Source organism: Balaenoptera borealis, assembly GCF_965194805.1.
Source record: "Balaenoptera borealis genome assembly, chromosome: 17".
Taxonomy (NCBI): domain Eukaryota; kingdom Metazoa; phylum Chordata; class Mammalia; order Artiodactyla; family Balaenopteridae; genus Balaenoptera; species Balaenoptera borealis.
This window is the reverse complement of record NC_138876.1, coordinates 41,465,825-41,493,007: the sequence shown is the minus strand read 5'-3', so window position 1 is coordinate 41,493,007 and position 27,183 is coordinate 41,465,825. Positions and strand designations below refer to the sequence as shown.

The 27,183-nt window shown below is 35.0% G+C and overlaps 1 protein-coding gene and 1 pseudogene across 5 annotated transcripts in view; one reads left to right on the top strand and one right to left on the bottom strand.

Moving 5' to 3' along the window:
* The window catches only part of VIRMA (vir like m6A methyltransferase associated), a 59,744-nt gene that overhangs the window by 6,615 nt on the left and 25,946 nt on the right, over positions 1-27,183 (bottom strand). For 3 of the 4 annotated variants that reach the window (XM_082363266.1, XM_082363268.1, XM_082363267.1), the window contains 10 exons: positions 25,813-26,304; positions 24,651-24,805; positions 21,768-21,850; positions 19,563-19,656; positions 18,875-19,419; positions 18,119-18,354; positions 17,376-17,628; positions 15,245-15,462; positions 9,595-9,727; positions 82-234 (listed from right to left, as the gene is read on the bottom strand). In XM_082363266.1, the coding sequence (XP_082219392.1) occupies positions 82-234; positions 9,595-9,727; positions 15,245-15,462; positions 17,376-17,628; positions 18,119-18,354; positions 18,875-19,419; positions 19,563-19,656; positions 21,768-21,850; positions 24,651-24,805; positions 25,813-26,304 (2,362 nt within the window). The remainder of the gene's footprint in view (positions 1-81; positions 235-9,594; positions 9,728-15,244; positions 15,463-17,375; positions 17,629-18,118; positions 18,355-18,874; positions 19,420-19,562; positions 19,657-21,767; positions 21,851-24,650; positions 24,806-25,812; positions 26,305-27,183) is intronic. The other variant, XM_082363265.1, reaches the window with a different exon arrangement.
* LOC309614690 (nascent polypeptide-associated complex subunit alpha pseudogene) lies at positions 7,461-8,277 on the top strand (annotated as a pseudogene). Its single transcript has one exon. The product of its transcript is annotated as a nascent polypeptide-associated complex subunit alpha pseudogene (transcript).

Below are 27,183 nucleotides of genomic sequence, written 5' to 3'. Positions count from 1 at the left end.
AAAACTTGTACAAGTCAAACTGAGAAGAAAATATGTCTTGGGAATGAGCTCTTCTTATTTTGTTTTGTTTTGTTTTTTTACCAAAACAAGCTTCTCTAGTTCAAGGAACAAATTTTCTGGACTTTCTTCTTTGCTTTGTAGAAGCTGTTTTAACTCTGCAGCATTAATACTCATCGTCCGTGATGGATGAGCTCCCTCTACTTCCATGAGACCACTATCATCTCCACAACATCCCTGTAAATGTCACACACAAGTTAAATTTGAGAGCAGAGAAATTTGCAAAATGCTTCCAAACTTACTCAGATATTTAAGACTGCTGCAATCTTCCCCTCAATGTTTTGTTTTTACATCAGTATGAATGGCTAGTTTTAAGAATTAGTCAGCTCAAGGCTGAAACAAGTTTTCTTTGAGTTAAGACTCACAAAATAAATAGGTAAACACTTGTATTCAAATTACTGGCACCAAGATTTCTCAACAAAAATATCCAATGACAAATACACTGGCACTTGCAGGAAACTTAATACATTAATAGATACTCAAGTTAATAAAATGCCTGCTATAACAGAGAACTAATGGAAGTTGAATTTGTTTTTCTGGAGATAAGGCAAACAACTAAAGAAAACAGTAACTATCATATTTAAGACTATGTGCAGTCATACAGAAAGTTAACATTTTCTGCTTTAAAAAGTATGCCACATAATAAAATGAATATGGGAATGGTGAAAAAAATTCACCAGGCAAAACAAATCTCAGTTCATGACAATAAATCCATCCATATTGTCACATATGAAAGAACACTTTAGTTTCAAATCTTCAGAACACAGCCCTGTTTTAAATGGCTCAACATGAATATTGGTCCTACCAATACAGATGTAAGAGTCAGTATTTTTAAATTAACAGTAACAATTAAAATTTGTTTGTAACTCCTACCATTTGTCCTATAACTGGACACATTTTGGTGAAAACTAAATGAAAATTGTTCTTCACAGAGTCCCACTCAAACTGATACTGTGCTTGAAGCACACTTGTTCCTTTCAGAAAACACTAGACTGAGGAAGTCATTTACATTGTACTAAGGAAGAGGACATACAGTTTTAATAAGAAATTCAATAAACCATTATGTCTACAAGGGTTTTAACTGCTCTGTTTGGAGGTAGCAATGAAGACTAGGTTGACAATGGTCTACTTCATGTTTTATTTTTAAAAAATTAAGTTAAATGGGTTAAAAGCAATTAAAATGCACTAACAGACTGTGAAGAGTTATCTTTAAAGGAACTGTCCCCTACATGTTGTTAAAATGTATGAATTACAGACTAAATTTATTTTATAGAAATAAGTATATTAACCAGAATACAAATTATCAAGGCATCTATCTGACTTCTTTCCTCACTCTTAGTTATTCTTACCACTTTAACCAGAGGTGGGAAGTTCAGTTTAGCTGAATCAGAAAGTATTATAATGATTATTATTTTTAAAGGTCAGGGAAAACAGAAGAAAATAATCAGTTTTTTAAAAGAGAGGGGAAAAACTATAAACTAATTAAAATATTTGGAATGATGTAAAATTTTCTTCTCTCTCTACTACCTTGCTTTTTCATTATTATAAACAGAAAACAGTTTTAAACAACATAAAACGCATTTTAAATTCTAATCTACCTACTTGTTATTAAAAGTAGTCTTAGAAAATCTAAGGTCAAATTTAGCACAATTTGATGTTTTCTATATATACATTACTGTGAGAAGTAATAAAAGAATTTTTAAGGAGATTTTTTAAGCTACAAAGTTATTTCAGAAAAATGAAAATTCTATCAAATTTGTTTGTGATATCATTTCAAATCTCCTTAATCATTTGTCAAACACTTCAACTATTAAACCATACAAGACACTGTGCAATTACACTGGGAAAAAGCTAGTAAGACATGGTCTCTGACCTAAGTGACCTAACAGTCAGATAGTGGAGTAGGAAATGGTAAATAGGCATATAAATGATCTATAAAAAGAAATCATTCAATAACATGCTGTGAAGTGTACAGAAAGAAAAGTAATATCAAAAGGCTTCACAAATTGGGATGCATTAAAATAGGCACTACAAATAGGCACTATAAATAGGCATAGTTTGACCAGGGAGGGAGGGAGGGAGGGAGGAAGAGAGGGAGAAGAACAGGGAGAGGGAGAGGGAGGTGGCGGGGAGAGAGGGAGGGAGAGAGAGAGAGAGAGAGAGTGAGAGAGAGAGAGAGAGAGAGAACAACAAACTAAGAGAAGCATGGCCAAGGAGATACATATAGTAGATGAGACTTATGGACGATGGCTCCCAGTAAGGGAGAAGTGTTTGCAAAGGTAGCTTTTTGGCCATACAGTGAATAGTCTTGAATGCCATGCTAAAAAGTTTGGAATTTATTCTATAGATATGAAAAGGTATTGTAGGGTAGAGTGATATGATCTGATGTCTGCTTTAGGAAGTTATGAACTCACACAGAACTATTCAGAATGTACCAAAGAAGTAAATGTTTGGAAGGAAACTGGAGAGAAGGCTGATACAGTACTCTGCAAGAAAATATCAATAAACAGCTAAGAGTTATACAAAAACTGAATATAAATTCTGGAGTGGAAAAGTACAATGAATGAAACAAAAAATTCACTAGAGGGACTTCCCTGGCAGTTCAGTGGTTAAGACTTTGCCTTCCAATGCAGGGGGTGTGGGTTCGATCCCTGGTTAGGGAGCTAAGATCCCACATGCCTCTTGGCCAAACAACCAAAACATAAAACAGAAGCATTATTGTAACAAATTCAATAAAGACTTGAAAACTGGTCCACGTCAAAAAAAAATCTTTTTAAAAATATACATTCATTCATTCATTCGTTTATTTATTTATTTATTTGGCTGTGTCAAGATCTTTAGCTGCAGCATGCAAACTCTTAGTTGCAGCATGTGGAATCTAGTTCCCTGACTAGGGATCAGACTCTGGCCCCTGCACTGGGAGCATGGGGTCTTAGCCACTGGACCACCAAGGATATGCCTTCCCCAAAAAAAATCTTAAAAAAAAAAAAAAATACACTAGAGGGGCTCAACAGCAGATTTGAGCTGGCAAAAAAAAAAAAGAATCAGCGAACTTGAATAGGGTCAACTAAGATTATCCATTTTAAGGAGCAGAAAGAAAAAAGAATGAAGTACAAGCATAGCCTCAGAGACTTGTGAGGTACCATCAAGAGCACCAACACACACATAATAAAGAGTCTCAGAAGAAGAAGAAAGAAAGAGTCAGGAAAAAATATCAAAAGAAATAATGACTGAAAACTACCCAAATATGATGAAAACATTACACTTTCAAGAGGATCAACAAACTCCAAGTAGAATGAACTCAAAGAGATCCACTCTTAGACACATCATAATCAAACTGTCAAAAGCCAAAAAAAAAAAGAGAGAATCTTGAAAGCAGTAAGAGAGAGGTGACTCAACTAATAAAATATTAACAACTGATTTATTGTCAGAAACCACGGAAGGCAGAATGCAGTAGGAAAACATATTCAAAGTGCTGAAAGAAAAACACTATCAACAAAAAATTCTATAACTGACAAAACCGTCCTTCAAAAATGAGGGAGAAATAAAGACATTCTCAATTCTTTTTTTTAAGTGAGAGAGAATCCGTCACTAGCAAACCTACTCTACAAAAAATACTAAAGGGAGTCCTGCTCAGTGACATGAAAGGACTTTAGACAGTAACCTGAACCCACATGAAGAAACAGTGTGTCAGTAAAGGCTAGGTAAAAGGCAGTATAAACGTATTTTTGTTTGTAACTCTTTTCTTCTCCTATCTGAATTAAAAGACAACAGAATAAAGCAATAATAATAAAACCGTGAAGATGGGCTCACAATGTATAAAAATGTTAATTAGTATGATAACAGCACAAGGGAAGGGAACAAAGCTATACTGTAGCAGTTTTTGTATACTACTGAAATTATGTTGGGATTAATCAGAAAGAGACTATTAAATTAAGGTGTTAAATGTAGTATCCAGGGCAACCACTAAGAAAATAACTTTTTTAAAAAAGGTAAAAGAGAGAAAAAGGAAATTAAAACAGCACAGTAGAAAACATCTGTTTAAAGCAAAAAAAAAAAAGAGATAAAGAAAAACAAAAAGGTATGTAGGAAGTAAAGAGCAAAACAGCAGACATAAATCCTACCTATCAATAATTAAACATAAATGGTTTGAATATACCAATCAAAAGGGAAAAATTGGCAGAATGTAAAAAAACAAAACAAAACATGATCCAACTATGCTGTCTGTAAGAGACACACTTTAGATTATAAAATACAAATAGGCTGCACGTAAAAGGGCATGAAAAAATATACCATACAAACAATAACCAAAATAAAGCTAGAGTGGCTATACCAATAATACAAAATAAATGTTTAGATGAAAGCTATTACTAGAGACAAAGAAGGACATTTTATAACAACAAAAGGGTTGATCCATCAGGAAGATATAACAATTATGAACATATATGCACCTGACAATAGAGCCCGGAGATGCATGAAACAAAAACTGACAGAAGTAAAAGGAGAAAGAGACAATTCAACAATAGTTGGAGACTTCAGTACCTCACTTTCAGCAGTGGATAGGACAACTAGACAGAAAAGCAACAAGGAAACAGAAGGCTTTAACAACTATAAACCAATACTCCTAACAGACCTGTATAGAACATTCCTTCAAATGGCAGCAGAAGACACCTTCCTCTCAACTGCACATGAAACATTCTCCAGGATAGAAAATACCCCTAGGTTGTAAAAGTAGCCTCAATAAATTTAAATGGATTGAAATCATACAAAGTATGGTCTTTGGCCACAACGGAATAAAACCAGAAGTCAATTACAGAAGGAAATTTGGGAAATTCACAATTATGTGGAAATTAAACACACTCTTAAATAATGAAGGGGCCAAAGAAGAAGAAAAATTAGAAAATATCTGGAGATGAACAAAACCAAAAACATGACATACCAAAGGCAGTGCACAGAGGGAAATTTATAGCTGTAAATACTTATATTAATAATGAAGAAAGATCTCAAATCAATAACCTAACCTTCCAAGTTAAGAAACTAGCAAAAGAAGAGTAAACTAACCCCAAAGCAAGTAAAAGGAAGGAAACAATAAAGATTAAAGCAGAAATAAATAAAATAGAGACTAGAAAATAGAAGAAAACCAAAGAAATCAAAATGTGGTTATTTAGAAAGATCAACAAAACTGACAAACTTTCAGCTAGACTAACAAAAGGGGAGAAAAAAGGAGAGAAGACTTAAATTATTAAAATCAAGAATGAAAAAAGCGCCATCATTAACAACCTTACAGACATAAAAAAAGTTTATAAGGAAATATTATAAACATTTGTGTACCATCAAGTTAGTCATGTAGTTGAATGAAGAGAAACAAATTCTTTAAAAGACACAAACTACTGAAACTGACTCAAGAAGATATAGAAAATTTGAATAGATTTATAAGTAAAGCTATTTAATTAGTATCAAAAACACTTTCCACAAAGAAAAGCTCCGGTGGCTTTATTGATGATTTCTACCAAATGTTTAAAGAATTAACAACAATCCTTCACAAACTTCCAAAAAATAAAAGAGGAGAGAATACTTCCTATCTCACTCTACATAGGCCAAAGATATCACAAGAAAGCTACATACCTATATCCCTATTGAATATAGACCCCAAATTCCTCAATAAAGTAAAGCAAACTGAATCTAGCAACATATCAAAAAGATAGTACACAACGAACAAGTGGTATTTATTCCAGCAATACAAGGTCAGTTCAACATGTAAAAGGCAATCAATGTAAAATATAATACAGAGAAAAACAACATGATCATTTATTTCAATAGACACAGAGAAAGTATTTAACAATATCCAACATCCTTTCATGATAAAAACACTCAGTGAACTAGGAATAGAAGGGAATTTCTTTGACCTGATAAAGGATATCTATGAGTAACCATAGCTAACATCGTATTTAATGGTGAAAGATTGAAAGCCTTCCCCCTAAGATTAGGAACAAGACAAAGAGGTCAACTCTTGCTACTTTTATTCAACATGCAATGGAGGTTCTTGCTAGGACAATAAAGCAAGAAAAAGAAATAAAAGGTATCCAAATTGGAAAGGAAGAAGTTAGACTATGGCTATTTGTAGATGACATCCTTGTATTTAGAAAAGTCTAAGGAAACCACTAAAAACACTTTCAGAACTAATAAACAAGTTCAGCAAGGTTTCAGGACACAATATCAATATATGGAAATCAATTGCATTTCTAAACACTAGCAAAGAACATTCAGAAATGAAATTAAGGAACAATTCCATTTACAACAGCATTTTTTAAATTCCCAATTTAATTAGAGGCATAAACTTAACAAAAGAGGTACAATACTTATACATTGAAAATTACGAAACATCATAGAAATATAGACAACCTAAATAAATGGAAAGCCATGCCATGTTCATGAATATGAAAACTTAATAGTACTAAGACAGTTATATTTCCAAAATTGACCTACAGACTCAATACAATCCCTATCAAAATCCCAGCAGTCTTTTTGCAGAAATTGACATAGAGATGGAAAAGGAGATTAGTGGTTGCCAGGAGCTAGGGGAAAGAAGGAATGGAGAGTTTCTGTTAATGGGCACACAGAGCTTCTTTGTGGAGTTATGAAAACATTCTGAAATTAGATAGTGGTGATGGCTGCACAATTCTATGAGTATACTAAAAACCACGAAATTGTTTAAAAGGGTGAATTTTATGGGATGTTATGAAAATGTTATGCAAAAAGGAGCAAAAAGGAGAAACCAAGGTAACAGCAGTGAAATACAACATAAGGAATGAAGTATGAAAAGATTTTGTGAATGAAACTGACAAGAATGAGCAGCTGCTGAAGATGGTGAACAAAAGGGGGAAAGCTAGCCAGTGTTCATGGTTTCTAACTTGAAGGTCAGGAAAGATCAATGGTAGAAAAGCAGGGCACATGAAAGATGAACCAAGTTTACGGGGAAAGGTAACAAATTTGATTTTTGATATTCAGAGATTCTATCCACTAGAACGCAAGGGTAGACAGGAGAGGGAAACACAGAAGAGGGAAAAGGAATCAGGCAGGTTATTAAAAGGGGTAAGATCTACCTCATAGATAGAAATGAAGTGATACAGGGGTACATTTTCCTCTGATTAAGGAAGAACACAACAGAGCAGAAAGAACAGGGAAAGAACCTAAGGGAGAGGGAAAGAATTTAGAAATTAAACAGGGTGGCATTGATCTTCTCAATGAAGGAAGTAAGAAAAGCAAATGCATTGATGAGGGATGAATAAAAGCATTAATTAGCAGTCCTGAGGGCCCAGAAGAACCTGGACAGCATGAATGAACACTGGTTAGTGGTTTCTGATTAGAAACTGTTTAACTGATGATGACATGTTTAAGAAAACTGTCCTGCAACAGGCATGGGTCACGCTCTCACTGGCTCCCTTTCTGCCACCATCTTGGTTCCACGTTCCCCGCACAAAATGCCTGGTGAAGCCACAGAAACCATCCCTGCTACAGAGCAGAGTTGCCACAGTCCCAGGGTGAGACAGGGTCTGGAACAGAATCTGATAGTGATGAATCAGTACCAGAGCTTGAGGAACAGGATTCTACACAGGCAACCACACAACAAGCCCAGCTGGCAGCAGCAGCTGAAATCAATGACGAACCAGTCAGTAAAGCAAAACAGAGCCAGAGTGAAAAGAAGGCACAGAAGGATATGTCCAAACTGAATCTTCGACAGGTTACAGGGGTTACTAGAGTCACTATCCGGAAATCTAAGAATATCCTTTTTGTCATCACAAAACCAGAAGTATACAAGAGCCCAGCTTCAGATACCTACATAGTTTTGGGGGAAGCCAAGATCGAGGATTTACCTCAGCAAGCACAGTTAGCAGCTGCTGAGAAATTCAAAGTTCAAGGTGAAGCTGTCTCAAACATTCAAGAAAACACACAGACTCCAACTGTACAAGAGGAGAGTGAAGAGGAAGAGACTGATGAAACAGGTGCGGAAGTTAAGGACACAGAATTGGTCATGTCACAAGCAAATGTGTCAAGAGCAAAGGCAGTCCCAGCCCTGAAGAACAACAGTAATGATACTGTAAATGCTATTATGAAATTAACAATGTAACCATCTGAAAAGAGGGCCTTTTTTTGGTGTTTCAAAAGAGTAACTGCAGCTGGGTTGGAAATCTGTACTGTTTTTATCATTAATAAAGTTATGGCTTCTTGTTGGATGAAAAAAAAGAAAACGAAAAAAAAAATCTGTCAAACTGACTTATTAACAACATGTCACTTAGCATCTGGTAAAACTAATAAGTGGTCTTCCATCAAGTAAGACACTAAAATCTCTTTAGAGTAGCTACAGTCCTACTGTTAAGTATACCAATCTTTCAGAATCAAAGCATCTGGTAAATTTAATCACTTTAATAAACTACATATGACACAGAACAAACAATAATTTGCCAATAAAATTGGCACAACAATAACTACAAACACAACAGGCAGCCAAGAAGGGCTTACTGGAGGAAATATTCTCAATATAAATTGTATGCCTAAGAGAAATATACTAAACAGTAAATTTAATTTTTTCTTATGAAATCATCACATACATTTATTTTGGTAATACTGTACTAAACAGGTCCTCTATAACTCTTTCTAAACAGAAATCTTAATTATGAGCTGCGTTTCTTAAATCAATGTTGACAGAATATCAAACCCATAGGATGTTAACAGCCACACACACACACATACACATACCCACAGACGCACAAGTATTCTGCAGGCAATACATTTGGACAAAACTGGATTAAATTGCAGTAAAGCAAGTTTCTATTCATCCAGGGCCTTTTAGAGCTTTTAATATACTACTGTGCAGTTGAGCTCCATCTGGGGAGACATTTCCAAACTTATTTGACACTTTTTAAAGGCAGGCCTATTAAGTGGCTTCTAGAATTGTGTCCACAATATATACCACAATTTTGATAAATACTGAGAGAAATTTTTAATTAGATTTTAACAATAAGATCTTAAAGCTGGGGAAATAATCTTTAATTCGTATCTATGATGGATCCAAAATACTCCAGTATAATAAACTTTACATTCACCCCAAAAATCACAACATCCAAAACAGAGCCAGTAAATGTACAATTAAGTGACAGTAAGTAAATACTTGATTAAGAGACTGATAAAACTTGACTATTCTGAGTGACCCTAGCAAGGTAACTCAATGTAAAGAATTAGGTAAAAAAATAAATGCACTATAGGTAGTATTTTTCACTCTTTTAAGAAAATGCAAATCATAGAGTATTCACAAATAATGATGCCTAATAAATTAGAGTTCAATAAATTTTACTCTTAAACATCTACTTTTTTGATAAATCAAAACCCCGTACTTATAGTGGGGTGAGGACATAGAAAAAAACAGTACTGTTAGTTCCAAGTTCCAAAAAACGTATTCCAAGATATTTTTGAACCCAAGCGATTTTTTTAACATATGTAAAAGTTTATAAGAAATACCAAATACATATATATACTTACCATTGTATCAGAATTAAGAATTTGTCTCATAAATTCCAAAAATGAAGATGCAAGTTCACCTGTGTCTTTACTAAATGTGCTGACCACTCGTTTCAGTAAGCTATGCAGAGCATTACTGTTTTTCCTTAAAGCACTGTAAATAAAGAAAATAGGCAATTTCTTAAAATTTGAGCATATAAATCTAGTATAAGAAATGAACTATCTCGGGACTTCCCTGGTGGCACAGTGGTTAAGAATCCACCTGCCAGTGCAGGGAATGCGGGTTCGAACCCTGGTCTGGGAAGATCCCACATGCCATCGAGCAGCTGAGCTCGTGTGCCACAACTACTGAGTCTGCGCTCTAGAGCCCGGGAACCACAACTACTGAGCCCGTGTGCCACAACTACTGAAGCCCGCACACCTAGAGCCCATGCTCTAGCCCATGCCAAGAGAAGCCACCACAATGAGAAGCTCGTGCACTGCAACAGAGTAGCCACCATTTGCCGCAACTAGAGAAAGTCCACGCACAGCAACAAAGACCCAATGCAGCCAAAAATAAACAATAAATTAATTAATTAATTTTTAAAAAATGAACTATATCAGTTCAGACAGCCTAAAATTTAGTAAAATTAAAATTTTACATTTCAAGAATGTAAAAAAGTACTTTGGTGTATCTGTCACACAAACCATTTAACAAAGCATTTTTTATAGTTGATATCTCCTTTTAAAGAAGATAAACTTCAAAAGCACTGAAAGAAAAAATTTCCCCCAATAATAAAGCTATAAAACTTAGCAAAATAAACTTGCAGGTTCCCTTTTTTACACTTTTTATAACCTGAGGATTTCTCTAACGTGAGGTTATAGCTGTCTCAAAAGCCTGACCAGAAAGCCTAACTTATGTAACTACAAAGAATAATTATCTTTATGACACTGTAATCTGACAGAAAGAAATCAAGGGTACAGAGTAGGCGTCAGCAAACTTTCTATGTAAAGAGCCTGATGATAAATATTCTAGGCTTTATGGGGTTATACACAACTCAATCTGTTTCTCTCTACACAAAACATCAGTCTCAGTCACAACTACTCAACTGCTGATGTAGTGGGAAAGCAGCTGCAGACAACACATAAATACTGGCTATGTTCCAAGAAAGGCTGGATTTGGCCTGTGGCCCACAATTTACCAACCCCTGATATAAAGAGATTTCAGCATAAGAAACAATCATGATATGTATTCAAAATCATGACAATATACAGTCCTGCTAAAATTATCCTATGCATTTACACAGTTCATAGTTGATCAAAAGAAAATTTCAAGACTTGGGTAAAGCAATACAAAAGAGAGAAAGAAGACTCATGCTCTTGAGAACTTTATAAAATAATGAAATGGACAAGGCACAACCAACAGGAATGAGATTAAATACAGACATAATACAATTAATGGAAAAAGCAAAGGTTCAAAATTGGACTACACCAATTACTAGCCTCTACTTATAACCTTAAGAAAGTGAACCTTACTTAGACGGTCTATCAAAAACTGGGGTTCACTACACACCTTTTAGAATGTCTACAATAAAAAAAAAAAACTAGCAATACCAAAATCTGGCATTTTGTTGGTCAACTTACAGAGAAGTTGTCTATAAAAGGGTAGCACACTGGACTGCTGGGGTGATGGAGATAGCTCTGCATGGAAATGAGATGCTAGACACATGACTCTACGCATTTGTCAAAATCCACAGAACTGTATATCATAAAACATGGGTGAGGTTACAAAGAAAGGGGGAAAGCTAGAATCAACCTTCTGATACTGTATTAGAATCAAAGTATCTGTATGGACTCATTTTAAAAAATACATACATACAGGGACTTCCCTGGTGGTCCAGTGGCTAAGATTCCACGCTCCCAATGCAGGGGGCCCAGGTTCGATCCCTGGTCAGGGAACTAGATCCCACACACTGCAACTAAGAGTTCACATGCTGCAACTAAAGACCCCGAATCCCACAACTAGACTCCACATGCCTCAACTAAAAGATTCCACATGCCGCAACTAAAGATCCCGCAACTAAAGATGCTGCAACTAAGACCCAGCGCGGGCAGGCAGGCAGGCAGGCAGGCAGAAAGACAGACAGACAGACAGACAGACAGACAGACAGACAGATAGATAGATAGATAAATGGAAAGATATTTTTAAAAAGTACATACATAAAATAAGTAGATGAAAAAATAAACGTAGATTTGTGTATACACGTGATTTAGGACACATATATATTTCCCAGCTCTAGCCAACGAGAAGAACCAAAATCAGTAACATTAAGTTGAACAACAAAATAAAATAACAATAGTGTTCAATTATACAAGAAAAAATAGTCCACGAATCCATATTGACATACCCAAATAAGTAAATAAATGAGGGAAAAGTGATGAATTCTTTCTTACAGAAGGACAATTAAATGAGAAAAATAGGAAATCACTATTAGAACACCACAGTAATAACTGCCACATGCCAAGATTCACTGATGGATAGTAAAATGAGTGGATGAAAGTTTTAAGTAGATATAGGACATTTACATAGTCTCAAAGTATATTCTTCAAAATGTTTAGTACTTAAAAACAGAAAATTAGTAAGTTTACTGTGCAGAATCCTGGCAGACAGCACCTCAGTCAAGTGATCGAGGTTAATATCGTCACTAATACATGACGTATTTCCTGATATGGTGTACTCAGAAAGGTACATTGCCTCTGTAGTATCCTTCTCAATAAAGCATAATCTCAATCTAATTATGAGAAAACATCAGACAAAACTAAATTGAGGGACATTCTACAAGCGCTCTCCAAAAATGTCAAGGTCATGAAAAATGAGGATACAGGAGACAAAGGATACATTAAAACTAAAAGCAATGTAGGATCCTATCTTGGATCCTGAAACAGAAAAAGAACATTACTAGAAAAACTGGTAAAACCTAAATAAATTCTGTATTTTAGTTAATAGTATTATGCCAAGCTTAGTTTCTTAGTTTTGGTAAATATTCAATGGTTATATAAGACATCAACATAAGGGTAAGTTGGATGAAGGGTATATCTGAACTCTGTACTATTATTTTTGTAATTCTTCTTAACGTCTAAAATTATCTCAAAAAATTTTTTTTCTTGAGTGGGGCCTTCTTCAGGACTAGATGAAAAGTATATAGTGATCTGTTTATTTAAAAAGCCAGATCATACTACACCTCTGCTCAAAACCTTACAATGGCCCTTATAAATAACTCTAGAGGCCCTTGATGATCTGCCCTCCCCACACCCACCCATTACTTCTCTGACCCTAGGCCCTATCATTTTTCTCCTTGCTTACTCACTTTAGGAGCAACCACCATGGCCTCAAGGCCTTTCCTCAGACAATTTAGGCATGCTATTTGCAATTGCTCTCCCCCAGGATATTAACATGTTTCACTCACCTCCCTCAGTTCTTTGTTCAAGGGCTACCTTCTCTGTGAGGACTTCCCTGATCACCTCCCCATACTTCAAATGACAACTCTCACCCTCACTTTGGCACTCACTATCCCTCTGCCCTACTTTATGTTTTTCTGTAACATACTATGTATTTTATTTACATGTTTAGCATCTGTCTACCTCTAATAGAATGAAAGCATCAAGAAGACAGGGATTTTTTTTTCTTTTTAATTAAATCCCCAGCACCTAGAACAGTGTCTGGCCCAGAGAAGAGGGCATTCAATAAATATTTGTGGACTAAATGACTTGTATTCCTTCATAATGTCTACTATGAACCAGGTTCTAGGTGCTGGTGGGAGTACAGTCAAGAAAACAGTCCCTGTCCTTGTGCAGCTTATATTCTAGTGAGGGAGACAACCAAATAAGCAATAAGTCTACATAATGTAATGTCAAACAGTATAAATACAGTGAAAAATATAAGGGGAATAAGGAATGGGGACACAAAGGATAGGCTATTTTAGACAGGCATTTAGACAGGAAATATATTGATACAGATACCTGAGTGAAGTGAGGAAATAAGTCCTAGAAGAATCTAGGGGAAAAGCATTTAGGAAAAAAAAAAGTCTGGAGGTAGGAACGAGCCTGAAAGGGAGCAAAACTGAGGATAAAAGAGCTATGAGATAAGTCAAAGAGATAAGCAAGGGTCAGACTGTATAGAGGCTTAAAGATCATTATAGAGTTTGAATTTTATTTGCAGTGCAACAGGAAGCCCTAAGAAGGATTTAAGCAAAACAATGACACGTATATTGTTTTAAGTTTAAAAAGATCAGTCTGAGTGCTAAGAAAATGTATTTTAGGGGGACAACAGTTGAAGTAAGAAGAGAAGATTGGAGACTACTGCAATGGGTCATGAAAGAAAAGAGTGGACTGGATAGGGGTGGTAACTATGGAGGTGGAGAAGGGTCATCAGATTCAGGAGGTATTTTGGAAACATAATGAACCGGACTTACTGATGGACTGGATGTAGGGAGTGAGGAAAAGAGAAGAATCAAGAATCTTGAAGTTTAACATTTACCAGGACAAGCAGGACAGACACATGTTTGAAGCAAGAATATCAAGAGCTCTGCTTTAGGTTCAGTTTGGATGCCCATTAGATAGCCAAGTAGAGATGTCAAACAGATACATGGGTTACTTGGAGCTTAGCAGAAAGATCAGAGCTAAAGAAAGAAAAGGGAATAGGTTATGATGACTTACATGAATCTAGCAGAGCCAACGACATCACATATCATGCTACGGCAGAGGTATGCAAAGGGTATTTGTGAGAGCACCTAACCCAGCTAGGAATGGAGGAATCAAGGAAAGCTTTTTGGTTTTCTTGTATGTGTAATGTATGAGTCGTAAAGGATATAGAGTAAATATCCAGGCAATAGGAAAAAGGACATTCAAGAAGTAAAATTTAAAGACTTTTTGGTGAGAGACTGGGAGGTGGTGGGGGGGAGAACTTGGATGTTCAGGAGGTGCCATCAACTGAGAGAGAATACAGGAGAATAGACAGACTAAGCAGGTGGAAAAGGTAGCAGCCAGCACCAAGCACAGTAGCTGGAACATAAGTTTTCAACCAATGTTATAAGAATTAATGAGAGGTACAAATACATGTTTCCTAATCCTTTCTATCTCATAATTCTACATACTTCTACAAATTCCAAGGAAAACTATGTAGTAGCCAGCTATCTCCCTAGTGAAGAAAAAGATGAGGGCATGGACAGAGAGACGGGAGCAGAAATTACACTGGAGAGACTGAGCAGCATGAGATTTACATCATTTCAAACAAATTTCATCTCAGCCATTCCTCTAGAGAATAAAAAACACAGAATCAGCACTTTCAGCTTTAGGGTCCATACTATCACACTACCGTCATCTTTGAAGAACTACAAGTGAATATACCAACAAAACAAATATCTTAGAGCATGAATTAATGACCCTGGAACAATAAGATTTCCTTGTTAAATACTGCAAGATGCCCACATTAATATGTCTATCTATTCAATTTATATTTTTAATCCTAAAGATTTTATTACTAGCACTTTTCATTGCTAATGAATCTTTTCCATAAATACGAAATTTCTGCACATGAAAGAAATCATACCTTCAACCTTCTACAATAGCTATGAATTAATTAATATGGGGGGGATTTAAATACAAGAGTATATAAAATTAGATAAAGCATTACCTTTTTAAGTGAAATAATCCATAATCATGCTCTGCAAGAAACATCATTGTTCTGACACATGTCAGTAAACAGTTGTAACTACTCTCAGAGTTAGCTAGCACAGCCAGGAGACAGTCACAGATTGAGGCCATCAATTCTTTGTTTGGTAGAGAATTGGAGAGCTGCTCCAGTTCAGAAATAGAACCTTCAGAAGAGTTTGGCAAAATTAGTGCAATGTCCTGTGAGGGAGGAGGGGAGTTGGGAAAAAACAATTTTTTTAAATGATTGTCACTATCACTTAGCGTTTTTATTTCTGAAATACACAGCAATTAGTAATTATCAAAATACTATGGTTACTGTCCCATCCCAAACATAGATTCAAACACATTAAGAACAAAGGAGTTGTTCTGTTCTTCTATAAAGGTTAATACAAGGATACACACCTAAAGAAATAAAGACAAATATGTTGTTTCACAGTATTTTTACTTTATGAGACCGATGCCTTACCACTTGGCAACTGCGCCTGACTCACAGTATTCTTATTTTAAAAGAACATCTCTTTGAAAAATTTTTCCTTCTGGATTACACTGAGTGTAATTTCTATCTTCAGATGGTTAGGTTAGTACTTTTGGTACTAAAATATTTTAAATTACTGTATTATTCATTCATTTGAATATTTTTAAATTTATAAAGAAAGCATCAGAGAAATAAATTTTAATAAATATATCCATATTTGAATTTAAAACATCACAAAAAGAAATGGATGGAGCAAAAAAAAACATTCAGGCACAGTCTTCCAATATTTTCCTGTAGTTTTCATATATGTTTAAAATTCAAGTTTTTCAATGTCAGCAAGTTTACCTAAAAATAACTAAAAACTCACACTACTCTTTTTATAGAAGTAAAGCAGACATTACAGAAACATTTTTAAGTATGTGTTATCACCTTTAATCCCTTCAACACACTGGAAACAAGTATTCAACTTGGGTTAGAACTATAAAACAAAGCTTGAACAAAATGGAAATATAGTAAGGTGAGGCCAGCCAAGAATGAGGTTTAAGTGATCAGGGCAGCTAGGATGCTAAAGCGTAACTCATCACAGTCATACAACCCACCGTGAATTATATTAACAAACACCAGTTGACTGCACATTCTGAGGTATAAAGACTTAAAATAAGCCTTTTTACCAGGTCCAAAACTATTTTCTACCAGATCCCCTTTTTGTGAAAACAAGTCACACCAAAAATGTTCCTTCTTGAATGTCAAATGTAACCAAACTGGATTTTGATTAGCTAGAAAAAGGTAATCTTCTATGATGGGATCCTATTAAAAATATTCTGCCTGGAAAAATCACATTTGATTGATTTAGACAGTAGGAGCATTTTGACAAGCTAAAATGCCATTAGACATAGAAATCTCCAAATATCGCAATAACAATGGGCTCTAAAAGTTAAAACAATTCTCATTAACTCATGGAACTATAAACTGGAAGTCAATAATATAAACAGCAGGAAGAAATACTACTACTTTTAGTCAACGTCTTTATAGATGTTTATAGCACAGTAGTCTGAAACACACTAAAATGTAGTAGCAGCCTGTGTGTGACGCCTTCAAAAGTTGTCCAGGGACTTCCCTGGCGGTCCAGTGGTTAAGACTCCATGATTCCAATGCAGGGGGCACGGGTTTGATCCCTGGTCAGGGAACTAAGATCCCACATGCCGTGGGGTGCAGCCAAAAAAGATTTTTTTAAAAATTGTCCAAACAAGAAATCATGGTATTAATTTGACCAATCACAAAACTACAATATTCAAGAGTGAATTGGTGTATAATATAATTAGAAGGAAAATGAACATACTAGACATAACCAACCCCAAAGAATACAAGGGCACGTAAAGTAAATATCCAAAGACAGTGTCTCATAAAGAAAATGAAAAGAGCTATTCAGAGAAACCTGTGAAGTACAAAGTCAAAGAAAGTTATATAGCACCAAATCATTTTATTGTTGGTTCACTGGTCAAATTTATCTCCCTAAACAACAGTAAGAGTAATGAAACAGATGTGATCTCTTTGTTAACAGCCAAGATTTACATCAAGAGAAGCTTTTAAAAAACACATACACACACAAAGAATTTATAAAAATAACTATAAATACCTGATCACAGAGAGACTGCAAAATGGATGTGATAAATTCAACACACTGTTGGCGAATAACACTGTCTCCAGGAGACCGCACCAAAGCCAACAGATCCTGGAATATTTCTGCATATCTTTCATCACCTTTAATAGTTCCATTAATTAGATGCAAAATAGCTAATTTACAAGCTTTGTGTGAAGCCAGAGCATCAAGAAGAGCAAGCAACCTGGTGGTTTGGCTAGTATACTGTTTTTCTTTATCTTCTGAAGTGCTGAAATAAAATCAACACATTTAGTAAACAAAATTCTTGATTTTAAGGCATTATTTAATAATTTGTTTTTCAACACATATCAACTTACACAAATCTTATATAAAAAAACTTCATTCCTTGGGTATGACAACTTCTCTGGAATTTTACAATTACTATAAAATTTTGTAAATTCAGGTTTTTTTTTTTTTTTTCAGGTTTTTAATAATGTATTTTCTTAAATCAGAGTACTTCATAGCTCACCTTTCAAACACCCCAAATCTTGAAACACTTCAAGATATCTTGCACATGAAATAATGAAATAGTTTCCTAATTAAAATTAATCTATATATATTCATGTGTCTGTGTGTCTGTATATATGTATATGTGTATATTTATATGTACACATATTATCTGAGCACACTAAACCCTGGTTTCCAAATTCTAAGTTAAAAAAAATGAATGTGTCAAAAATAACTTGAGGAAAAAAATTTTTAATGCAAAATGAAAATACCTTTGCAAGTCTTCTACAATCAAATCCAACACAGTTCTCATAATCAGAAGTGCAGTTGGTGAGGCAAGGTCACACAATTGAACACAAATACGCCGTAACATATGTTGAATGGGCTGGCAGGTTGTGCCAGAGAAAGAGCGAACTATTTCTTGGAGCAACTTTGCTTGAACATGAAGGTGCATGCTCCACAATTTTCGGGTGTTGAGTGCCACTGATATATCATGTGACTCAATAACCTGTTAAAAAAGTATAATGTGTGTGTACATAGATTTTTTTAAATATTTATTTATAGTCACAAAAACTGTTCAGGAAGAACTGTTATGAAAAGAACATCTTTACTGCATGCTTAAAACATTTAATTTTCTGTTTACAATTAAACATTTGCTTGAATTCAATGCATCTAAAAAATCTTATTGTTCTCAGGTTAGCAGTCAGTAGAGCAGAGTCCATTGGTGAAGCAACCTAGTTAACGGCAAATTCTAACACATGATAAAGGTGGGGGGAAAGGATTTAAAAATAACAAAAGTACAAGTATACATAACAGCATAATAAAATTTACATTAACAAAAATTTATTTAAAATGTTACTCCCATATTTCCTTAATGACCAACTTGCTTCAGTTTTATCTCACCCTCATCCAGTTATCTTATGTCTTTCTTAGGGGAAGGAGATGAGGGTTTTTTAAACAAAATCACTGGCTTTTTAAAAAGTGTTATTGCAGTCATTTATAAGATGCATGTTATATGGAAGTGATACCTGAGTTGTTTGCATGGGTAATGGTAGAGGCAGCAGCTCTGAAAGGAGTATGAGTCCAGAAAAAAATCCTTCAGGAACCTTCAAGATCGAAGAAAGAACTTCTTTTAACATTAAAGACCAAGTATTGTTGGCCAGAGTCTCTTCTGAGATTGTGAGCTTTTCATTAACTCCTTGTGTAAAAGTCAGTAATATATCAATGATATCATTCTGAATTTTCTGTTCATCACTATCCAAACGACCTGAGAGAGGGATAGAGCACAGGAGCATGTGTAAAGTCACAAGTGCTGAAGGGACACGCATGTCCTTAAACTCAAAGGATCCACCTCTCAGGAGTTCCGTTAACATAGTTTTAAGAAGAGTAAGTGTGCAGCGAGCCATTGAAATAGTAGTAACTCTGTGAAGGGTAGTCCCCATGTTGACATGGAGTCTCCAAGGCTGAGTCAGAATACTGTTCAATTTTTGCAGCACCCGAATAAAGGTGTCCATTCCTTCAGCAGAAAAAAGCTGAATGACAGCAAGATTCCATTTCAGGTCTTTCTGTTGACCTTTATATAAATAAGGGAGAAAAAAAAAAACTCTAATTACTTACATATTAATCATTGGTTAAGATTTTGAATATTTTATTTAATAAATGATATTTATACTAGGCCTAAAAAACAGTAGTTTTTAAGTATAGTAGCCACATTACCTTCAACAGGAGGTGGTGGACATGCCACATTACAGAGAACACGCAAGGCAGTTGTAAGGCCAACTCCTTCTGGGGTCATCAAGTTATCAATATTCTTCAAAAATAAAAATGAACAGAAAGTTTAATTTCTTGGTACCTATCAGGCCCAGAGAAGGTATTAGTTAAAAATATGAGTTTCAAGTTAAGTGCTTACATCATTTTAAACTTCTTAACTAAATTTAAAACATGAATAAGGCTAATGAAGTTTATAAAGGTTATATAATCTTTGGCATATGTTGTACCATATATGACATTTTGAACATAAAATGAGTAATTGCAAACACAAGTATATTAAAAAGTACTGACTAAAACAAAGGCTACATACAGATTGTGTATGAAACTCTCTGGATTAAGAATTTAAAATAGCTCCTTTTTGGATACTCTTACTATACATCCTCTTTCCCAAAAAGGAAGAAATGACTCTGATTTTACAAAGCCCTGTGGGTACTAAAGCTCTTTGAAAACTGAGGAAGCATGACGGAATGTTTTAACACTACATAACATACATTTTAAAAAATGCAGATACCACAAGAATCTAGTTATGATGGCCATTTGGGGCATGGCTAGAGTAAAAAGAAATACAGTTGCCTATGTCCTTAGCACCTGCCCACGCTATGCTTCCTGGCAACAAATAGTTATGTTTAAGTTGCTTTATTTTTGTAGTTTCCAAGGAGCAGCATACAGATGGCTAAAAAAACTTAAAAGAAATAGCACTTTAAAATGTTACTATTTCAGCTTCTAAACCTCAGAGGAGAAACCTAAAAATAAGAAAATCCTTTTCCTCATATGTTTCCCATCTTAGGTTATCTTTTCCTCTAATTTCTTCCTTGCTGCCTTTCAATAATTCACAAATTACATAAGGCAGCAGGGAGCCACAGAGTGAAGTTTCAGTCTTAGATCAACTGTCTTTAGTACATCTCAGAATGAGAGTCATTTATAATAACCATAATTAATGGGACAAAGATTTACATAAAAATTAAAACTCTTAATTACAGCATGTAATTCAAATTTCTAGTACTGAACTTTTTATTGGTTAAATACTTTAAGTGAAACCATCTGATATTTATTGGATACTTTATATATTCTCCTAACCATGCACAAGTACCCTAAATACCTGACCATCTAAATTTACAGGACACTACTGTACTTCTGCTAAATAAAAGACCGAACATAATGAAAAACTCTAGATATCATCTGAGGCATAAAGAACAGAAGAATATGATGGCATTATAGGAGGAAAAAGTACTCTTAGGGGAGATGGAGGAAAAAGAGAAGAGAGACAAGTTAGTGAAGAAAAATCTGAAGCAGATAAAACCCAAATAGCTCTTTGTTGGTGGGTCAAGACAGCAACAGATTAGATAATACACGTACATTACTTCAATAACACACTGCAGCTCCAAGACCAAGGTGGTTTACACACACAGACACACACACACATACACAACACATATAGCTCATCTGTTAAATGAAAAAGGAGATAATTCAAGGTCCATTCTGCCCCTCTAGTTTAAAACTTTTTATGCATCTATGAGCACTTTTAGCCCTTCTTCCTATGATACACATTGGATCAGCTAAGGAGCAAAGAAAACTTTTCAAACTTCCAAAACTAACAATGCAATGATTTTAATGAATTTTTTCATTATGAATTACTTGAAGTGTATATGAATTTTTCAACTGTAATATTATGAATTATATGATTTTCAACTCTCATTAATTACTTCAATTGCAGATTTAACCGTACCAAATTAACAGAACTAGTCCCCATTGCAATTATCTGGTACTGACTCTACCAATTTTCAAGTACAAATTTTGAGGGAAATTCTTTTCCACTAAAGTTTAACTATAATTATATGTTACATTATCATAGCATTTAACTTTAAAACACTTTGTAAATGTGATCAAAATGGTAGGTGATATTATTCCTATTTGAGAGAGAAAAAAGTAGGACAGAAGCTGGTAATAGAAAGCAATAAGGTTGTGTACATCTGTGTTCATGTATACACACAATTACATACCCATCTATACCCAGTACCAATCTATACCCACAAGACTAGTAAATCAATCAAGTACACTTAACTGCATTACCTATACAAGTGATTTAAAACAGTATTACTAAATACTACCACACAGTTCTATAAAATCAAGGCACTTTTAAGTTTTACTTACCTGTTTAACATATTCAATTAGGTTTGGGATGCAGTTAATCTCAAATCTAAGGTTTTTCAGAGGTTCAAGCCACTTGCCAAGTTCTTAAAAACAAAAACAGTAATTCATAATATAATATTTTAAAATAAAAGCCTTTATAACAAAGCCTTTAAAACAAGGGAGGTAAAGATATTCTTTTCCTGAGAAAAACCATGGTTTTAGATTATCAGATCCATGTTCATTTCAATAAACTAAATTTTATACAGGAATGAACTTATGTCTAATTATTTAAACAAGCTTCAAAATGAAATGTAATGTCCTACTATAATGGCTGAGAAATAAAACAACCCAATCCAAAAATGGGCAGAAGACCTAAACAGACATTTCTCCAAAGAAGATACACAGATTGCCAACAAACACATGAAAGGATGCTCAACATCACTAATCAGTAGAGAAATGCAAATCAAAACTACAATGAGGTATCACCTCACACCAGTCAGAATGGCCATCATCAAAAAGTCTACAAACAATAAATGCTGGAGAGGGTGTGGTGAAAAGGGAATCCTCTTGCACTGTTGGTGGGACTGTAAACTGATACAGCCACTATAGAGAACAATATGGAGGTTCCTTAAAAAACTAAAATTAGAACTACCATATGACCCAGCAATCCCACTACTGGGCATATACCCTGAGAAAACCATAATTCAAAAAGAGTCATGTACCACAATGTTCATTGCAGCTCTATTTACAATAGCCAGGACATGGAAGCAACCTAAGTGTCCATCAACAGATGAACGGATAAAGAAGATGTGGCACATATATACAATGGAATATTACTCAGCCATAAAAAGAAACGAAATTGAGTTATTTGTAGTGAGGTGGATGGACCTAGAGTCTGTCATACAGAGTGAAGTAAGTCAGAAAGAGAAAAACAAATACCGTATGCTAACACATATATATGGAATCTAAAAAAAAAAAAAAAAATGGTCATGAAGAACCTAGGGGCAAGACAGGAATAAAGACACAGACCTACTAGAGAATGGACTTGAGGATACAGGGAGGGGGAAGGGTAAGCTGGGACAAAGTGAGACAGTGGCATGGACATATATACACTACCAAACGTAAAATAGATAGCTAGTGGGAAGCAGCCGCATAGCACAGGGAGATCAGCTCGGTGCTTTGTGACCACCTAGAGGGGTGGGATAGGGAGGGTGGGAGGGAGGGAGACGCAAGAGGGAAGAGATATGGGGACATGTGTATATGTATAACTGATTCACTTTGTTATAAAGTAGAAACTAACACACCATTGTAAAGCAATTATACTCCAATAAAGATGTTTTAAAAAAAAAATATATATATATATATATAAAAAAAAAGAGGTTACCGCCCTTAGTTTTTTGCTTTCTGAAAACTTAAACATTTACATGGTTAAACCATCTAACTATACTGAATATTTCTGCAGCAATCAACTTACATTAAAAAAGAATTATAAAATTGACCATTCATAAACCAATATAATAACATAATGTTTATTCACCTAATGCTGCCACTGATTCCCACACCCCCAAAAAAGTATACCCAAAATGTATTCATTTCTAACAGGATCAAACCCATGGGGGGACATTTGCTGAGTGCCTTTTCCCTTATCATGAATTCTAAATTTTATCAATTTCCTAATTTGCCTTTATAAAGTTAAAAGTAATCACTATCACCCCAAAACTAATAACAGCAAGCTTTGCTTATAAAAGAAACACATGAAATATACCATTTACTGCAACCAAACTCAAAACTCTCCTAGAAGCTATGCCATAAAACCTATACTTTATCACCGAAAATGTTTTTAGAAAAGCATTCTCACGTAATAAGTTCTAGACACTTTATAGGAATGACTGACGGAAACTGCAAATAGTAGTCACCCTTCCTTGGTACTACAATCCTGAGGATTACAACTGTTTACATCTGAGTATTTTCCTACGCATTTTTAAATTAACTCTTTCATATATGTAGAATATACAGTGCTCAAATGAAAGCTATAAGGAATAATAAAACAAATACTAGTGCACCCATCACACAGAAAATGTAGTAAAGCATTAATAATACCTTTGAAGACGCTGCATACCCTCCTTTTATAAAGGCATACTTCGGGGGGAAAAAACTCTATTTTCAATATAGAAAGTTGAGTGCAGTACCCAACTTTTACTGGTGGTATCGCACATAAAATTTAGGATTAAAAAGAAAAGAGGCCTGGGACTTCCCTGGCGGTCCAGGGCCAGTGGTTAAAACTCTGCACTTCCACTGCAGGGGGCACAGGTTCAATCCCTGGTTGGGGAACTAAGATCCCGCATGCCATGCAGTGCGGCCAAAACAAAAAAGAAGGAAAGAAAAGAGGCCACATGCTATCATAACATTTACTCAATGTTATCAAATTTTCTACTTGGCAAGGTCAGAAAGCCAAGAACCAAAATAAAATAATAAAAAATTGTAATTAAATACCTTAAATTTTTCAAGACTGTCCACATAAGGTTTGCCATAAAAATGGATTTCTAAGTTGTACTTAGAGCAGTGTTGTACTTAGAAATACATATATAGAAAACACACACACATGCAAACTATACACAAAACTGAACTTCTGAGTTCATCTTTAATTCTACTTTGATTAGGAACTTCAACCACCCACAAATTTCCATGGCTTTTCAGAAAAAGGTACTTTGAACAATTTCCTAAAAATCTTTTTAAGAACACCATATACAATACCTCCATAAAAGGTATCTTAACTTTTAGAAAGTTAAAAACAGGGTATTACCAGGTATATAATCAAAACATGACAAAGTACTAACAACAGATATTCAAAGGCTTTTTTTCTTCACATATCATAAATGCTTAAAATAACTTCAAGTACCATACCTTGCAATTTAGCATTATTTTCATCTGCTTTACAAAGCTTCAAGAGAGATGCTGCATGCTGTTCTAGCATTTGGACATCACTGGAAGACTGAACCACCACCAAAATAAGTATGCATGCATAATTATAAGCTACTGACTTCTTAGACTTGGAATCACTGAAACAAAATAAGGTTTTAAAGTTTTTGAAATGAAAATAAATTTTTAGGAACAATTTTTAACATTTTTTTCTACTTGGTTTTAAAGGGATCAAGGAATTTCACAATGAAACATGACTGACTTCCTGAAAACGGGAAATCGCATTTTAAAGTTTCACCTTCAATTCACCTGACACCACTACTTAAAAGTATGTAATAACAAAGCGCATGCATCAAAATGGAAAGTGAAATTCTATTAAGAAATAAGATCAGAACAATGAAATATTAATAAGTGTACTTCGTTAGCAATGAAAGATTAGGAAGTACACTTCATCGGTCTCCTTTAAAATGGTTGTTCACTCTGGATAAATAGGAACAAGTGTGATGAATCAACCTACCACCATGATTATTCAGACTTCCACTACAGAGCTGTTAATATACAGCTAGGCATAGAAGTCACTGTTGTTTGCCTTTTATAGGTCCCCCCAAAAGATCCATCACTCAAGGAGTCATATCAAGACCCCGATGCAAAGGATGCCACTGCTTTGTATGGCATGAACCAGGAAGAGCATGTTTCTCTTCTCATACACTAAAACCCTCTGCCCTATAGGGCAAGTTCTTGAAAACTACTGTCATTCTCAATCCCCCTCATCCAGTCAAAACACTTCTGAAATCCGAGCACCATGAATAGCTTAGAAGGTGAGGGCAGAAGACAGCAAGATAGTCCTCATGACTCTTAAGGTATACGTATATTCCTGTACCTTAGGATTTCCCTCCACAAAAATTAGCAGGAGTACTACAGCTGCAATCTTTGTTAACACCGTGGGGAAACTGGAAGAAGCTGCTATTTCATTTCTTTATAGCCACATCTTAGAGATTTCATCATTCTAATCCTTAATTAAGAAGTTATGTGTTATGTCAAAAAATTACAGTTTTTATTTTCAAAACACATTCTTTCAAGAAACTACCCCATTAGTGATGTAGTTTTCCAATAAAATAGAAAATTTAAGGATTAAGCATAAAATTACCCTAAGGCTTCTTTGGAATAGTACTCCATTAGAGTAATAAGACTTTGGAGATTTTTCTCAAGACTGAAAACATGGCCAACAGCTGATCTTCCCACAGGATTAAAAGTAATCAAGTAAAGATTGTGAAGAGTTCCCAAGAGATCTGAATGGTCAGTTTCTTCACTGGCTGTACAACGCTGAAAATGGCTGAACAGTTCTGTAATACACTGCAAAGTTTGTGTTGAGTCCTGTAGCCACAAGGCAAATGCATCATCAATAACACCATCAGACTGGAGACCGTCTTCTTCATCTTGATCATAAAGGTGACACAGAGCTCGGATCAACAAATTTGTTGCTTCATATTCTGACATAAAAAAAAGAAGACCCTTCTGTGACTGTGCAAGAAACTTTAAAACATCTTTTGTGGCTTGCAGCACACCAGGGTGTGCACTTGTTACTGGAATTGACAAAAGCAAGGTAACCAACTCCAAGAAGTGATGACTGTGAAGATACCTGTAGAAGAAGTAATAAAATATATGTTAAATCAGTGTAAAACATTCTTCATTTATTCAGTATTCATTAGACAGGAGAGAGGTAAAAAATTTAATGGCAATAATCCTTATCTTCAGCAATAGACTGCTTTCACTAAAATAGTACTGTAAGTAGCAAGTCTTCTATACACTAGGCCAAACAGAAGTGAAAGTTCTGTAAGGCTTTTTCCTAGCATTCAAAGGATGTTTAATAAGTAACTGTGACAAGTTTTCTCTTTCCAGAATCAACCACGACTTTAAGATCTGGGACTTCCTTCCAGGCCACTTATCAAATGCTCCTTCCTTTTAACCATGGTCCTACTCGACCCATGGCATATCAGTATATCTGAATTAGTATATCTAGGAAGAATATAGTACATATACTATAAAAAACTTATAGTATATTCAGATTTACTATAGGTAGTATATCTGAATTAGTACCTCTAGGGGAAAAAAAACTCAAATTATCAATATTCAGTATTTAATACAATAGACTCTTTAATCAAATCCAAGAACCAGTTTTTAGTACACGTAGTTTTAGTAGAAAAAGTCTGAATTTACCTAACACCCCTAAATAGACCCAACTGCTACTGATAGAGTACTTTCACTGTCCTAAAAATACTCTGTGCTCCATCTATTCATCCCTCCCTCCCTCCCAATCCCTGGCAATCACTGTCTCCACAGTTGTGCCTTTTCCAGAATGTCATATAGTTGTAATCACATAGCATAAAATTGCCTCTTCAATCATACTTCTGCTTAAACTCAGGCTTCTGTATCATGATAAAAACACCTCCACTAACTTCTTACCACAAAAGTAAACATTATTATGCTCTAAGAGCATCCTTAAGCACCTCATGGAACG